The sequence below is a fragment of the Cajanus cajan genome, chromosome 3 (assembly GCF_000230855.2).
Source record: "Cajanus cajan strain Asha chromosome 3, NIPB_CcT2T_4, whole genome shotgun sequence".
NCBI classification, from domain to species: Eukaryota; Viridiplantae; Streptophyta; class Magnoliopsida; order Fabales; family Fabaceae; genus Cajanus; species Cajanus cajan.
In genome coordinates, this window is record NC_138519.1 from 10603315 (window position 1) to 10621457 (window position 18143).

Here is an 18143-nt window from a genome sequence, read left to right on the forward strand (position 1 = left end):
CAGACCGGATAGGGGTGCTTAGAGAGGTGATGCTCAGAGGGGTGATAGACCTGCTGCTGTTGGGAGGGTATTCGCCTTGATTGGGGCTGAAGCTTCTACTTCTTCTGATCTTGTGAAAGGGAAGGGTAAATCTGCTGGTAAGGATGTGATGATTCTCTTTGACTCTGGAGCTTCTCATTCATTTATCTCTTATGCTTGTGCTGCTATGTTGGGTGTGCCGGTGTGTGCCTTGGGGTTGAGACTGCTAGTGTCGACGCCTGCTTCTAATTCGATAGTTGTTTCTGAGTTGTGTGTTGGTTGTCCTATTATTGTGAATGAGAAGAGATACAAGGTGAACTTGATCTGTTTGCCTTTGGTGGATAGTGGCATAATCTTAGGGATGGATTGGTTGTCTGCCAATCGCATCCTTATAAATTGTGCCAATAGGAGGTTGATCTTTCCTCAAGAGGAGGATGAGCTGTTGATTTTAGCTGGCCAAGTTGAATCATTGATGAGAGATGGAACATAGTGCTGTATTATGCTTGCTGCTATGAGTGTAGAGACCGAGAGGGTCATTGCTGAGATAGATGTGGTGAGGGATTTTGTTGAGGTGTTCCTGGATGAGGTGCCTGGGTTGCCTCCTACTAGGGAGAAGGAGTTCAGCATTGACTTGGTTCCAGGTGCGGGGCCAGTGTCGGTGGCTCCCTATAGGATGGCCTCTGTTGAGTTGGTTGAGCTGAAAAGTCAGTTGGAGGACTTGTTGGAAAAATAGTTGGTGCGGTCGAGTGTGTCTGTGTGGGGTGCAACCGTGTTGTTGGTGAAGAAGAAAGATGGAGGTAGTCGACTGTGTGTTGATTATCGGCAACTGAACAAGTTAACCATTAAGAACAAGTATTCACTTTCCCGGATGGATGACTTAATGGATCAATTGAGGGGAGTATCGATATTCTCCAAGATTAACTTGAGGTCAGGATATCACCAGATCAGGGTGAAGGAGGGTGACATACCTAAGACCGCTTTCAAGACTAGGTATGGTCACTACGAGTATGTTGTGATGCCGTTTGGTGTGACCAACGTCCCGGCAGTGTTCATGGATTACATGAACAGGATCTTCCTGCCTTTCTTGGATAAATTTGTGGTGGTATTTATTGAAGACATCCTGATTTATTCAAGGACCCCGGAGGAGCATGGAGAGCACTTGAGGTTGGTGCTGGAGATTTTGAAGGCGAAGCAGTTGTACGCCAAGCTTTTAAAATGTGAGTTCTAGTTGGAAGAGGTGAAGTTCTTGGGCCATGTGATTTCAGTTGAGGGGGTTGCTGTTGATCCGGCTAAGGTGGAGTCGGTGTTGCAGTGGGAGCGTCCAAGAAATGTCATTGATATTCAGAGTTTTGTGGGTCTAGCGGGTTACTATAGGAGGTTCATTGAGAGATTCTCCAAGATAATAGCACCTCTAACCTAGTTGACAAGAAAGGAGCAGCCGTTCATTTGGACAGATGCCTGTGAGCGGAGTTTTGATGAGCTGAAGAGGAGGTTGACTTCCTCTCCTGTGCTGGTGTTGCCCGATTCTGGTGAACCCTTTGATGTGTATTGTGATGCTTCTCACCAGGGTTTGGGGGTGTGTGCTGATGCAAAACAAGAAAGTAGTGGCATATGCTTCAAGGCCACTGAAGAACCATGAGAGGAATTATCCTACTCATGACTTGGAGTTGGCGGTAGTTGTTTTTGCCTTGAAGATATGGAGGCATTATCTGTATGGTGCTCGGTTCAGCGTCTTCAGTGATCACAAGAGTCTGAAATACTTGTTTGATCAAAAGGAGCTGAACATGAGGCAGAGGCGGTGGATGGAGTTTTTGAAGGATTATGACTTCTAGTTGATGTATCATCCTGGGAAGGCCAATGTTGTGGCGGATGCGCTAAGTAAGAAATTCATCCACATGTCTAGTATGATGGTGAAAGAGCTAGAACTGGTGGAAGAGTTCAGAGATCTGAATCTTTGTGTGGAGCTAGCTTAGGATCACATTAGTTGTGGGATGACTACCATAACTAGTGAGTTCTTCAGGCAGGTTGGACTAAAACAGTTGCAGGATGTGGAGTTGGTGAAACTTCTTGGTTTGCTGGGTACCGAGAAGGTTGTTGGTTTTGAGCCGGGCGAAGATGGGATCTTGAGGTTTAAGGGCAGAATTTGCCTACCTTATGATGCTGAGCTGAAGAAAGATGTGATGGAGGAAGGTCACAAGAGTAAACTTAGCATACATCCTGATATGACTAAGATGTACCAAGACCTCAAGAAGACTTTCTGGTGGTCTGGTATGAAGAGAGACATTGCTAAATATGTGGCGGCCTGTCTGACCTGTCAGAAGGCGAAGGTGGAGCATCAGAAGCTGAGTGGTTTGATGCAGTAGATGGAGATTCCACAATGGAAGTGAGATAGTATCACTATAGATTTCATTGCGGGGTTGCCTAGGTCGGCTAGGAATAGTGATGCTATCTGGGTGATTATTGATCGGTTGACCAAGTGTGCACATTTCTTGCCTGTCAACATCAAGTGGTCCTTGAAAAAGCTGACGCAGTTGTATGTGAGGGAAATAGTACGGTTGCACGGGGTGCCTTCCAGTATTATTTTAGACAGAGATCCGAGGTTCACTTCCAGATTTTGGCAGAGTCTACATCAAGCTTTAGGCACGAAGCTGAAGTTGAGTTCTGCTTTTCATCCGCAGACAGATGGTTAGTCAGAGAGGACAATCCAGTCCTTGGAGGATCTGCTGAGGGCTTGTGTGTTAGACCACTTGGGAAGCTGGAAGGAGGTCCTACTGCTGGTGGAGTTTACTTACAATAATAGCTTTCATGTTAGTATTAGGATGGTGGCGTTTGAAGCCTTGTATGGCAGGAGGTGTAGGACTCCTCTATGCTGGTATCAAGATGGTGAATCAGTGGTTGTGTGGTCGGAGCTGATCCTACAGACTACTGAGAAGGTGAAGTTGATTCAGGAGAGGATGAAAATTGCTCCAAGTAGGCAGAAATCTTATGCTGATAAAAGGCGAAAGCCTTTGGATTTTGTCGAAGGGGAGCATGTGTTTCTAAAGGTGACCCCGACCTCTAGTGTGGGTAGAGCGCTGAAGGCAAGGAGGTTGACACCTAGGTTTGTTGGTCCTTATCAGATCATATAGCGTGTGAGTCCGATTACTTATCAGTTGGCCTTGCCACCGTCCCTCTCAAACCTACACGATGTATTTCATGTATCCTAGCTGAGGAAGTATGTCCATGACCCTGGTCATGTGGTTGAGTTGGATGATGTGTGGGTGAAGGAGAATCTGACGTTTGAGAAGTCGCCGGTAGTTGTGGTTGATCACAAGCTGAAGGAGTTGAGAGACAAGTCTATTGCTCTGATGAAGGTGTTGTGGGATGCAGCTACTGGTGAGGCTACTTGGGAGGTTGAGCAGCAGTGCAAGGAGCGGTACCCTTTTCTTTTCCAAGTAAGTCTATTTTCGGGGACGAAAATTCCTGTTGTTGGGGAGTTTGTGAAACCCGTCTCTCTCTCTTTTCTCCCTCTCAACTATATTCTCACTCACTTCTCCCTTCCCTCTCAATTCTCACTTACCTTATTCAATCCTCTGGAATCCTTGGGGTTGTAGGTGCGGTGTAGTTGTGCTAGACGCTAGCTGAGGGCGTGGATTCTTCCTTCACAATCTCTCTTCTCCGTTCGTCTATTTCTTCTCCTTTCTTCGTTCCGGAGCTCGGAATCTCTTCATCGAGGGGAGGTTGTGAAACCCGTCTCTCTCTCTTTTCTCCCTCTCAACTCTCTTCTCACCTACTTCTCCCTTCCCTCTCAATTCTCACTTACCTTATTCAATCCTCTGGAATCCTTGGGGTTGTAGGTGCGGTGTAGTTGTGCTAGAAGCTAGCTGAGGGCGAGGATTCTTCCTTCACAATCTCTCTTCTCCGTTCGTCTATTTCTTCTCCTTTCTTCCTTCCGGAGCTCGGAATATCTTCACCGAGGGGAGGTTGTGAAACCCGTCTCTCTCTCTTTTCTCCCTATCAACTCTATTCTCACTCACTTCTCCCTTCCCTCTCAATTCTCACTTACCTTATTCAATCCTCTAGAATCCTTGGGGTTGTAGGTGCGATGTAGTTGTGCTAGAAGCTAGCTGAGGGTGTGGATTCTTCCTTCACAATCTCTCTTCTCCGTTCGTCTATTTCTTTTCCTTTCTTCCTTCCGGAGCTCGGAATCTCTTCACTGAGGGGAGGTTGTGAAATTCGTCTCTCTCTCTTTTCTCCCTCTCAACTTTATTCTCACTCACTTCTCCCTTCCCTCTCAATTCTCACTTACCTTATTCAATCCTCTGGAATCCTTTGGGTTGTAGGTGTGGTGTAGTTGTGCTAGAAGCTAGCTGAGGGCGTGGATTCTTCCTTCACAATCTCTCTTCTCCGTTAGTCTATTTCTTCTCCTTTCTTCCTTCCGGAGCTCGAAATATCTTCACCGAGGGGAGGTTGTGAAACCCGTCTCTCTCTCTTTTCTCCCTCTCAACTCTATTCTCACTCACTTCTCCCTTCCCTCTCAATTCTCACATACCTTATTCAATCCTCTAGAATCCTTGGGGTTATAGGTGCGGTGTAGTTGTGCTAGAAGCTAGCTGAGGGCGTGGATTCTTCCTTCACAATCTCTCTTCTCCGTTCGTCTATTTCTTCTCTTTTCTTCCTTTCGGAGCTCGGAATCTCTTCACCGAGGTAAGGGAAGCTAGGTTTTTGCTGGATTCTGTGGAAATGAGTTTAGAAACTCATTTGTGGTTTGATGTTGGATGATTGTTGGCTAAGATTGAAGAAATTTCATTTTCGGGGTTTCGGGGTTTTGGGTGAAAATTTGGGGTTTTTCTCGTTTGATGGTTGCATGTTGAAAATGAGCTGATTTTTGCGTTGTTTGATGAAAATGTGGAGTTTTAAGTGGATTGCATGTGTATGGATGGCTTGATTTTGCAGGTTTTGGTGTAAATTTCGAACTTGGAGAGTTGCTGCTTGGTAGCACGTCGGGCGCAGTTCTTGGCGCCGGCTGCGTGACCATCAGAGTGCTTTATTGGGAAAGCCTGCCGGGCACAAGCTTGTGTGCGCTGAGCGAGCTTGAGAATAGGAGCCTCTGAATGGTCCACGCCGGGCGTGGTTGGACCACGCTGGGTCCACTATCAGGCAGTGACTTAGCATTTTGGGATTCTGGTGTGGCGTCGGGCGTGACTATGTCTCACCGGGCGTGGAGACTTTTTGGGAGTCTCTGCCAGAGGTGGCGCTGTGAGACCCGTGGCTCCTCCTTCTCACTTTCTCCCTCTCAACTCTTAGACTCAATTTCACTTCCTCACTCACTCTCTACCTTCACTTCTCTTTTCTCTCATTTTTTTACTCTCATTTTTTTACTTGTGACGTTCTTGCTGATTGAAGGTGCAAGTGGTGTGGACTGAATTTCCTCCTCCTTAAGTTGACTCTTGGAGCTTCTTCTCGTTCCCGTTCAAGCTCCATTTCTTCTCCTTCTCCATTTTCTCTTCCCGGAAAGCTCGGATTCTTCACGGAGGTAAGGGAAGTTAGTAATTTTCTTTCTTTTGTCGCTGTTTTTGGCTGTGGATGAGTTCTAGGAACTCAGTAGACGTGTATTGAAGGTTGATTCGTGGCTGTGTTGAATGAGAACTTGTTTTTGGGGGTTTCGGGGTTTTTGAGAAAATTTGGGGAAACCCTTGATTTGTTGTTGCATGTTGAAAAAGGTAGTATTTTTGGATTCTTGGATGGATATGTGATAATTTGAACCGATTGCATGTGCTTGGGGAGTTGATTTTGCAGGTTTTGATGAGATTTTCGAAAGTTTGAGGGTTGTTGCTGGGTAGCACGCCGGGCGTAGTTCTTCGCGCCGGGCGCGTGACCATCAGAGACTTCATTTAGGCAAGTACGCCGGGCGCAAATGGTGAATGCGTCGTGCGGGCTTGAGGAGGTGAGTCTCTGGATGGCCCTCGCTGGGCGTGGTGGAACCGCGCCGGGCGCGATATCAGTGGATGACTCAAGTTTTGAGGTTCTGGTGTGGCGCCGAGCTTAGCTTTGTCTCGCCGGGCGTGGAGACTCCATGGGAGTCTCTGCCAGAGGTGGCGCTGGGCGCAATTTATATTGCGCCGAGCGTGAGACTTGGAGAAAGTCTCTACATACCCGACGCTGGGCGCGGGTTCGTACGCTGGGCGTGTGAGATTTTGTGAGGTCTCTGCCTTCCCTCATGCCGGGCGCAATAGGTATTACGCCGGGCGTGTGAGATCTTGTGAGGTCTCTGCCTTCCCTCACGCCGGGCGCAATAGGTATTACGCCGGGCGTGTTGATCCCTGGTGCTCTCTGGTTGTGCTGCACTGGGCGCAACCACGAGTGCGCCGGGCGCGTAGGTGGAATTTTACTATATGCTAAGTTGAGTGGAAATGAATATGATGGGGGTGACTAGTAGATAATGAAGTTGATGACGTTAAGTTGTGTTGTATGTTGACAAGTTAAGTTGTGTTGTATGATGATGAGTTGAGTTGTGTCGTATGTTGCTTAGTTGTATATTGTTGTAAGTTGATATGCTGAGCTGAACAGTTGTGTTGCACTGTGTGTTGCTTTTGGATGTTGTAGGCCGAAAGGCTGAGGTGTTGTAGGAGATCTCCGAGGTGATATGCGAGACGACGCATTTTGTGTGTATTGATAAACTGTGTGGTAATAATTGACAGGATGTTTATTGATGAATTGTTGATGGTTGTAATTGCTGTTATTACTTAAAATTTTCCTTATATCTTGTTCTTTTTATACTAGCTTACCCTTGTTGTTTTCATGTGTTTGAACTGCGATGATTATACTTGTATGGGAGCAGAGCAGGGCTAGATTTGTGATAGGAGCAGACTTATATCTGGCAGAGGATGGGGAGTCTTAACTGGCTGATGTTTTGGACTTTAAGCCACTATCTGGCTATTTTGGATTGTATTTTATATTGTACGCCCTAATTCTAGTCGGGTTGGAACATTGTATATATTTATATTCTAGATCCTATATTTATATACTCGTTCTATTCTGTCTAGTGTTTCTGGTGTGCTGCGGTTATAAGTGTGGTGACCTGTCGGGTCGTTACAGGCGCCGGGCGTAATTGGTATTGTGTCGGGCGTGAGACCTTGGGGAGGTCTTTGCCTACCTTGTGCCGAGCGCGGGTTTGGCACACCGGGCTTGTGAGGCTCCTTGGAGTCTCTGCCTCCTAGCACGCCAGGCGCAATTGGAATTGCACCGGGTGCGTTTGAGCCTTGGTGCTCTCTGGTTGGGCCACGCCGGGCGCGACCAAGACTGCGCCGGGCGCGAATGTGATCTTTATTAAATGCTGATATATGTTGATATTTGTTGAGTTGAGCTGTTATTGATGATTGTTGTTGAGCCAATTGATGATTTTGCTGTGCTGTGAGTTGTTTACGCTGAATTATGATGATAAGCTGTATTGATGTAATAGTTGAGCTGTGTTGTATGATGTATGTTGTTAATGTTGTTATGTTGTGCTGTGTTGCATGCTGATATAAACTGTTGTAGGCCGTAAGGTTGAGCTGTTGTAGGAGATCTCTGACCTAATATGCGTGACGACACATTGCTTGTTTAATGCTATTTTTGGCTGAATGATGTGAGATGTATGTTGTGATGTGTTGTATGCTGATTCAATACTGAATTTAATGATATGTTGATAGTTGTAGCTAATTATAATTCTTGTAATTATATGTGTATAAGCTGATTCTTTTCACTAGCTTACCCTTTGTTGTTTCCATGTGGTTTGGATTGCAATGATCATACTGTGTATGGGAGCAGAACAGGGATAGGTTGGTGTGTGAGGCAGGTCTGCAATTGGCAGATGGAGTTTGCTGTTTGTTATTTTTGGCCACTAGTTTGGCTATTTTGGATGTATTTTATATATTGAGCCCCAGGTTAGACATATTGTATATATTTTATTCTTATATACGTATGTTTTATTCTGTGTGGTGCTGTGTGAGTTGTTGTGTGACGGCCAGGCAAGTCATTACATACAGGTCATTACATACAGACTAAACTATTAGTTCATTAATTTAATGTAATATAATATTTGTTTTTTTTAAGTAATATATAAATAAACATAATTTTAAGGCATGAAAAACTTCTCATATACTAAGATATTTTAAATAAGGGAAAGTTTACTAAATTGAAAGGTATAATCACAGTCTTCAAATTTGGAGAAACGTTTATTGTGTAAGTAACTAAAGTCCAGATAAAGATGTTTTCCCACTATAAGAATAGTTCCAAGATATTTTAATTACCATCTCATTAGACATATATAGGACTACTAAGTGACCACCTATTATCCTCTTATCAAGCATTGAAACAGTTGCCAGAAAATGATGTTAGAATGGCACAGTTGATCCTTGACAAAATATCCAAAAAAGCTTGCAGATTCGGTGTAGAATGAGAGCTTTCACAATATGTGCAAACACCATTAATGGATAAACAGTGATTTCCATAACATAGTGTAGGCAAAGCAGTGATGGTGTCCACTAGAAATGAAAAGGGGGTCACCTATTTATTCTGATGAAGGCCAACAGTATGAACTGGAAAAGTAATGCATTAATTATTTACATATATACAAAGAGATGAATATGGAAGCTACATGCACAGCTAATCATACTCACACAACTAATTTTAGCTAAATTGGAAACTACTCTAACCTTTGTTTGTTTTGAGTAAAAGTTGAGAAGATAGAAAATGAGATGGGAGAAATGAATTAGAAAAAGGTAGTTTTATGCTGTTTGTTTTGGGAGAAAAGTAGAGGAGAGAAAAAAAAGAAGTGAATTTCACTTAAGCACAAAATCTTTTGTTAAATAAAAAAAATAAAGAATTAAATTATAAAAATGTGGGACTCAAATTATAAGTTTAACCTTATTATTATATAATTTTTTTATAAAATTTATTATATATTAAAGGCAAAAATGTCTTTATAAGTTTATTTTCTTTATTTTATTTTTTTATCCAATCAAATTAGTAAAAAGAAAATTCAATTTTTCTTTCTCTTCTATTTCCCTTACACCATCTTGATCGGAAGATTTTTATGTGAGTTCATAAGTTAAGAATCAATTCTCCATATGGAAGATGAATGAAGTGAGATCCAAATGAAGAACTTCTTCTTTGATAAGAACCAAGTTTTTGTCAGATTTGATAAAAGAATTAACAAAAAGAGAGAAAGAGAGAAATATGAGATAGGTCAAGAATCCAACTAACATTAAAGTAAAAAATAATAAGAGTTCTCTCTGAAGGATTTTCTTTCACACAAATGAACTTTTCTTTCTCTCTTAGTTTCTACAAAAACATTTCTTTTTCTCTTGTTTCCCAATAAAACCTCTAATACTAAATCTGTTTATTCTTTTCTTTAGTATTTTATTTCCATAGTTTTCTCTTCTCAACAGAAAAAGGAAACCCATGTACATATGCTCATTTTGAGATCGATTGATGAGTACAAGAACTCTTTGTCTCCTATTTTATTTATTGAGTGAAGAATTAAAGAAGCGTACTTTTTGTCTTGCCCTAAGCATTTTGGAAAAGCATAACACTACCATTGGAACAAAGTCTTAATCTTTTTTATAATAATAGAAATAACCCTACAGTTGTATTACCGAGGCTAATTAGTTTAAATTATTCAACAGAGGTGGGTGAGTCAACATTGGGTACCAGAGTCACATGATTCTGATTTTATTGTTTAAGCATACAAAATCATTAAGGACCTACATCACCCCCAAAAGTGGACTTCCTTTTGGGATATTAAGAACCAAGATTCTTGATTTCACAATTAACAACAGGAAACTTGACAACATTCTCAAAACCTTGGGATTTGCACTTTTTTAAAATAATTTTATCAAGTATATTTTATTAGAGTCAATTTTATTTAAATTGAGTATAATCATTTTGAGAAGTTAAATTTTCTTATAAACATTTAACATAACTACATATTCAAAATTTAAATTAAGATTATTAGTTAAACTGAAACAATCTTATATCAATCAATTCATGTGTTCAATAGTTATTTGTCCATATTTAATTGTAAATTTTATAATATACTTTAGATTTTCAATTTTTATGACCCAATCATAAATAGACACGATCTAACTAAAAATAATTTTATTTGAATTGGAAAAGATTATTATAAATGATAAACCTATTATTAAAAATAATCTTATTTAAATTGAATAAAATTATTATTTCAACCTGTATGAAGATTTTGTTGATATATAATAATTTGTAAATATCTTTATAAAATTTCATTAAGTCTTGAGACCTATTATAATTATAATAGATTTCAAGACTCAATTCACCTAAATCTTTTATAAAAATAGTGATATAATATCTTCTCAAAGTATTTATCAGAATTGTATATATATAACTCAAATTTAAAAATATGAGTTAAGTTAATCCACATGCTTAAAAGTAGTCTACATGTATTTAATTGCAAATTTGCAATATACTTTAGGCTTCAAACTTTTAGGGCTGATCATAAATAGGGTTACCATTAGAGGAGCAACAGAAATTGGGGCAGTTCACAATCCCCAAAACCAAAACCTTAATAAGAGTCAACAAAGTCGGTGAAGTTGAAGAGAGGAATGGTACTAACAAGATCCCCATTGCATTTAGGGTTGTGGACCCAACATTGCTATCTCCGACCTCAAAAGTCAGCAACTTCGGCAACACTTTGTTTCTGATTTGGAAAACAACATTCACACGTTTTGGCAGCCTAGTAAGACTTGGACTGCCTCCACATGATCATGCATTACTAAATACAAAATTCCTTTGCTCAAGGCCTTGACGTGAGTCAATGCTTTTTCATCCAATATTCGTCATTTAATGTACCCTTTCGTACACCCTATCTTGCTAATGTAGCATCCTAATCTACCCAATTTATCAACCTTTTCTCACCCACCACCTTGTAATCATATCTTGTAAAATAGACCCCTTAAGTTCACGTCCACACTAGGATTCTAGAGGTAAATTATTTTTGGACTTTGCAATACTACCAATTTAGTTATATCATTAAAATCATTTTTTTTAATAAAGACATATATTCTTTCCCCTATATTAATTCTTATATAAATAAAATGGTATTTCCAATAATTATTATAAAAATAAAATGATATTTTTAATTATGACTTCATATTTAAAATAAAAGTTGAACTTTAATTCTTGATTAGGAACAACTAACGAATTTTGATATTAAAATCATATTATGTTATTGAATTTAGGATTATGATGGTAATTATTAAAGGATAAAATATTTTAGTTCCTCATGTCTTGGTTAAAATTAATTTTTATTTTTTATATTTTTTAAAATATTGAATTTGGTCATTGTATTTTCTCAAATGTAGAAAAATATGAGACTTGAATATGATTTTAGTCTTTGTAAAATGAGCTAATTTTAATTTTAGTTCGTATAAAAAAACTATTATTTTTATTTTTTAGAATTTAAAAATGTTGGTTTTAATTTGTATTATTAAAAAATTATTTTATTATTTATTTATTGAAATGTTAAATGATCATTTTATGTGTTGTCTATAATTATTAGTGATATCATATTAGCTATGACATATTTAAAAAAATTATAAATCTTTAAAATAAATATTATTTATTTATTTTAAAATTATTGTTACAGATAAAAAAAAAATAATTTTACATTTTAAAAGGATGAAAATAAGAGGTTATTTTATAAGGACTAAAATTAAAATTTACTAATATAATAAAGATCAAAAGTATTTTAAAAAAATAAAAATAATGTTTATAAACTTTTGAAAGGTGAATACAATTTTTTTTCATAAACCAAAATTAGTTTTTTAAAAACTAGAATTATATTTAACCTAATATGCGAAAAAAGGACAAAATTTATCATTTAAGGAAAAAACACTACGATGAAAATCACTATTTTTAAAAGAGGAAATTTGTACTATTTAACATAATCAATATCTATCATATTATATTAAGTTTTGTTCATTTTTAAAATGTAGTATTATTTAACTTATTCTATGTAAAATGGGGTTAAACAACTCCATAGTAAATGATAGATACAATTTTATTATCTATTTCAAGACGGTTAGTTATAGATATTAGTTGCATTAATAATTTAAGATGGAGTTTTTACATTCATTTTTACTTGGACTAAACTGAATAACTTTTTAAAGAAACACTATAGTGAACCTAATCGAGAAATTAGATTATATATCCATTGCCATTGTAATATTTCGTTTTGGTTAAAAAAAAAACCCTTAAAATGTAGTAACTAAAACTACTCTTGATCAAAATCTCGAAGTAGCTAAAAACAAAATTTAGCCATTACTAAACCAATTTTCTATCACCATTAAGTACTAGTGCCGACTTTAAAGACTTTTAAAGTTAAAAGTTCCGATTTTTAATCCAAAGAAACTTCACCCCACGTTCCCCTCTTTGCAACCACCTATATCATCACTCTCTCTCTAGTTGTCAACCATTACACTTCTCACCATCTCAACCACATTGCATTTTTCTGACTCCTAGTAACACTTTCCAAACTCATTCACTCATGGCCAAGCCTCAAAAACCAAAACCAAGTTGTTTCCCTGGCCTCCTACGTGTTCTTCTATGTGCTGGAAATGCAACTAGTCCTCCAGTTCACCCTTCAGATCACATCACGGAGTCAGAAGAATCACAAAATGCACACTCCACAAAAGAAAAAATGGTTGAAAATGCTCATGCTTCTACCCCTGGTGTGGTGGCAAGGCTTATGGGGCTAGATTCACTTCCAAACCCCAAATGGGCAGTGAAAGTTGGCACCCCAGATTGTTTTCCAAGAAGCAGGTCAGTGAACTTTGTTGATTACTTGCTTGAGTTTGATCCAAGCCATGCCAACCATCGTAGAGTGAAGACCTCAGCATCGTTCAGAGAGGTTCCTAGTTTGCTTATGAGGCCAAAGGGTGATGAAAAATTTGTGCTTTGCATGGATGGTGATAGTAGTAACATGAGTAAAGACCAACACCAACATGAGGTGAAGAAATTGGAGAAGGGTTTGGGAGAGTTGAGGCAGAGGAAGAGGAACAAGGAGATTGTGATTGTGGGTAGTGTGAAGAAAGAAAGGAATCAAGGGAAGAGTAAGAAGATTTCCAAGCTGAAGAATGAACCAAGAAGGGTTCCTTCAAAAAAACATGGTTCAAAGAGTCAGAAACCAAAACAATATCATGGTGAAGCTAGAGATTTGTCTTCTGTTTCCTCAAATTCTTCTAAGTGTGGTTCATGTAGTAATAGACGTAGTGGTGCTAGTTCAAGATCGAGGTTAAGCACTTCTTTGCCAAGTAAGCACAAGAAGGGGTTTGTGGAAGCAAAAGTGAAGAAGAACATGAGGAACCAAAATTCAATGTTGAAGTTAGAAAGTGAATGCAGGTTGGAAAATCACAGTCAAATTTCAGTTCAAGATAGCAATGACTATCCTTTCCTTTATGGACCTGATTTTCTCGGTTTGTTTTCTCAACTCAATCCCTTGTTATTATTTATTTTAAGATTATTTGTTTGGTAATTATTGAATTAAAATTGAATATTTGTTTCAATGACATTTTCACTTCTCTGTTATCTACTCTTGCTCCTTAATGAAGCAAAGGATCTAAATCATATAATGAGTTGCTTGGCCTGACTAAATAGTTTATTTTATTTTGGTTTCTTAATTTTATAAATAATGATAAAATTATCACCTTGTGTTCTATTTTAAAAAAGAACAATATTTAAATATAATTTCATATGTTCTTTTGATGCCTTTTTAATCAGAAGTAGATCATTTTGCTAATTTACATGTATGAACTGCATTTTCTTTAAAAAATAAAACATCATTTCGTTTAGTATTGCACAACAAAAGGTTCTAAAGCTACAATATGCATTCTTCGCATGCTGTTGTAGTTTGAATTTAATTTCAACTTTACCTTATTATATGATTTTTGTTGCAGATGGTACAAGCACCCTAGCTTCAAAGTTAAAGTGGGAATCTCCATCACTATTGTCCTTGAATGATGGTGTTGAAGACAGTGCAAGTACTACAAATAAAGGTTACTCCTTCATTGATGTCAACAAGGATGCAGAGTATTACTTTGAACTGATGTTGAAGCTTCGTACTTTAACAGAACAGGATATAACAGAGTTAAACTGTACCTCAAAACATATACGTGAGAGTGAAAGCTTTGAAGATATTTGTTTGATGTTTGAGCATAAAATTTTCGACCTTTTGTTGTATGAGGTTGTCAATGAAGTTTTAGAACTTTATTGTTGAGAATTTTTTAATCTTGGTTGTAAAGTATAATTATATATTTTGTGATGATTTTGCTAATGAATGCTTCGAGTTGCTACATGAAAAATAGAACTAACTTTCAAGTATGGAATGGAGGATGTTATTTACTACAAGAAGAAAGACAATTCATAATCTTTAGATTTTGTTCGTTTTGTTGGGTCTTGTCTTGATCAGTGATCGCATATTTTTTTTCTTGGTCATATTTTCACATGGAGTAAACTCTCGACGAAATCTTAGAATGACTAGTTACTTTAATACCAGTTTGGATTGCGGGTTTTCAGTTCTTTAAATTTTAAATACAAAATTCAAAATAAACAATGTTGAACAAAATTAATTTTTAAACTTTTTACCTCAACTTTTAAAACTATAAAAATACCTTTTTTAGTTAAAAAAAATAATTCAACTCTAACATCTTCTGAGAAAATACAGATAATTATTAACAGTTTATTTATTATTATTATTATTATTATTATTATTATTATTATTATTATTATTATTATTATTATTATTATTATTATTATTATTATTATTATTATTATTACCACGTCTGTCACAATCATCACCAGTAATTATCACTACATTCATCATAGTTATCATCGTGGATACTATAACCGTCATTAGCTTATGCTTCCATTTTTACTGCCAAAACATCATAACCGTTCTCACTTTCATCATCACTACCTTCCCCTCTCCTAGCCTGTCAATCAACACTTTAATTTAAATTAATAATAAAAATAAATAATAAAAAATCAAATAACTTTTATTAAATAAATGAAGTTTAATTCTTTATTATCTTGTTATTTATGTTTCAATCAACTTTGTGCACCCATAAATGTCTTTAGAGTAAATTTATGAAGCCTAGAATAATGTGGACTTAAAAATTTACTTCATGTGCTAAATGCAGATTTTGAAGCTGTAGGCTAAATGACGTTTATAGTGTAGTTTTACAAACAAAATACCAAAATGAGACTGTTTTGAAACATTTTACACCTTTGGGGCTCTTTTACTCCATAACGACACCCATGACATGTGGCTTTTTTGGGTTTGAATATAAAAAAGAAAAAAACAAACGAAATTTTAAAAAATATAAACTTAAAAAATGAACTAATATAATGAGAAATAAATTTAAAAACGAAAAAAAAATTTAATAAATTGAGGCGCTATGGCCTACGGCGCCTTTAAGGCGTTAGGGCTCATAGCGCCTCACATGGCGTTTTTTTAAAGTATATAATATTTTGTAAATATAAAATATGAAAAAAAAATTTTAAAAAAATGTCTGATAAAAAAGCAAAAAGGAATTAAAATTTTTCAAAATTTTAATTTTTAAAAAGAGGTAATATAATGTGAAATAAAATTAAAAAGGGAAAAATGTCTGATAAAATTGAGGCGCTATGGCCTACGGCGCCTTTAAGGCGTTAGGGCTTATAGCGCCTCACATGGCGTTTTTTTAAAGTATAATATTTTGTAAATATAAAATATGAAAAAAAAATTTAAAAAAATGTCTGATAAAAAAGCAAAAAAGAATTGAAATTTTTCAAAATTTTAATTTTTAAAAAGAGGTAATATAATGTGAAATAAAATTAAAAAGGGAAAAATGTCTGATAAAATTGAGGCGCTATGGCCTACGGCGCCTTTAAGGCGTTAGGGCTCATAGCGCCTCACATGACGTTTTTTTAAAATATAATATTTTGTAAATATAAAATATGAAAAAAAATTTTTAAAAAATGTCTGATAAAAAAGCAAAAAAGAATTGAAATTTTTCAAAATTTTAATTTTTAAAAAGAGGTAATATAATGTGAAATAAAATTAAAAAGGGAAAAAATATATATATAAATTGGGGGCGCTATGACCCAGGGCGCCTCGGAGGCGCTAGGGCTCATAGCGCCTCCTCTGGCGCGTCATAAATTGACCGCAGGTTTGACCAATCACATAGTGACACGTGGCCATGGGACACATACATTTCACATGTCATTCGGAGAGTGCACAATTACTCTTCAAGACACATACATTTCACCAGAGACAAATTTGTTGTCATGTGACCGTATCTCCGACCATCTGCATCGTATGCCATGCTCCATTTTTCTTTTGATACTCCTCCTATCCACCTTTGAACATCAGGGCTAGATTGACAAAACTTTTCCAGATTACGATCAAAAATGTGTTTACATGGTGTATACCCTGCATACAAATTATGAATGATGCACAATTAGAATAATGCAATTACGAATAATTTTAAAATAATTTTCCTTACCTAACTTCACAAGTTGTTGTTTTAGCTTGCCATCCTTGAATCGAGTATTAAAATTACTTGCAATGTGCCTAATGCAGTACTTGTGATATGCATTTGGCGGTCTCCAACGAAGTGCCTCGTTGTCAATGGCCGATTTAATGCTACGATGTCGATCAGAAATTAAGCATATTCCTTGTTTATTTGTAACATGTAGCCGCAAATGAGCCAAAAACCACGACCACGCAAGTAATGTTTCTCCTTCCACCACAGCAAATGCCAGAGGAAGAACATTGTTATTACCATCCTGTGTTGTGGCAATAAGCAGTGTGCCTCGATACTTCCCATACAGATGAGTGTCATCAACTTGTATCAGGGGTTTACAATAATCAAATGCATCACAACACAGCTTGAATGTCCAAAATAACCTGTGAAACTGACGATAACCACGGTGACAACGATTACCAACGAAAAACTCATCATGACACAGATCATAAAAAGATCCAGGCGCAATTTCCTTCATGTATTTAAGCCACCGGGGTAAAAAAGTATAAGATTCTTCCCAATCACCAAATATTTTAACAATTGCTTTTTGTTTATCCATCCAAGCCTTCCTATATGATATCTTAAACCCAGTTTGAGATGTTATTCTTTCTTGGATAAGGCTAATCTTGATTGCTGGATCTTGGTTAACCATTCCTACATATTAAATATTCAAAATCAGTGATATAAATTATTATTAATATAATATTATAAGTTGCAGTTGCAGAACTTACCTTGTATAAATGATGCAATTAGCTCAGAATCTAACTTATTATGATCTTGTGACAAAGACATGTTCAAACATGTATGACGTCCACCCCATTGAGTCATTTTCCACTTGTCAGATTTTTTTGACTCAATAGCTCTCATGTACCATGGACATCCATCATGCGCATTTGGACATCTAACAACCCACTTTGTCGTTTTCGATTCAACTACATAAAAACTCTGATGCATTCTCATTGCATTTTGCTTTACTGCATTTTTTACTGCATCTTTATTCTCAAACTCCAATCCAACATATAAATCTTCGCCAATAGACCAATTATTAGCCACATCCATCCCTGGGATTTCTTCTTCATCAGGATGACTCCAATTGATATTAGTATAGTGAAGTAAATTACCCCAAAATTGACTTCCACCTAATTTAATCATAGTAAATATTTTAAATTCAATAATGTAAATTTAAACAAATTTTTTTAAACAAATAACACAAATTGTTGACAAATTTAATTTTCAAATGTTTCCTTCAGTAGATGGATACATTGAAATTGGTTCAACCATTGGACTTTCAACAATAGCATCTGACTCCACGTCACTATCAGATACTTCACAATTATCGATTTCATCTTCATTTGATTCATCATTGCTTTCATATGACAATGAAACATGATAGTCTTCATCATCTTCGTCATCTTCATCTTCGTCTCTTGTCATCACCAGTGATCGTTGAATTGACAAATTTTCTAACGAAATTGTTGAAGATTTTAAGTTACGTATTTCAGCATGTAATTCCATTATTGGCATCACATTCTGACTCATAAAAGCTTCTATCATGCATTGTACATC

General features: G+C 36.9%; 3 protein-coding genes across 3 annotated transcripts; 2 read left to right on the forward strand and 1 right to left on the reverse strand.

The window, feature by feature from the left end:
• Positions 1-2837: 2837 nt before the first annotated feature.
• Positions 2838-5823, forward strand: LOC145956038 (uncharacterized). Its single transcript, XM_083071593.1, has 4 exons — positions 2838-3062; positions 3225-3433; positions 5404-5533; positions 5797-5823. The coding sequence occupies exons 1-4, from the start codon at positions 2838-2840 to the stop codon at positions 5821-5823; spliced, it is 591 nt and encodes a 196-aa protein (XP_082927719.1).
• A 6608-nt stretch (positions 5824-12431) lies between these two features.
• On the forward strand, positions 12432-14344 carry LOC109813630 (uncharacterized). The gene is made up of 2 exons (XM_020377852.3): positions 12432-13487; positions 13968-14344. The coding sequence occupies exons 1-2, from the start codon at positions 12560-12562 to the stop codon at positions 14285-14287; spliced, it is 1248 nt and encodes a 415-aa protein (XP_020233441.1). The 5' UTR covers positions 12432-12559; the 3' UTR covers positions 14288-14344.
• A 1948-nt stretch (positions 14345-16292) lies between these two features.
• LOC145956039 (uncharacterized) lies at positions 16293-17636 on the reverse strand. Its single transcript, XM_083071594.1, has 3 exons — positions 17309-17636; positions 16557-17231; positions 16293-16483 (listed from the first exon to the last, which is right to left on the reverse strand). Exons 1-3 carry the CDS (start codon positions 17634-17636, stop codon positions 16293-16295), a joined length of 1194 nt encoding a protein of 397 aa, XP_082927720.1.
• Positions 17637-18143: the final 507 nt, after the last annotated feature.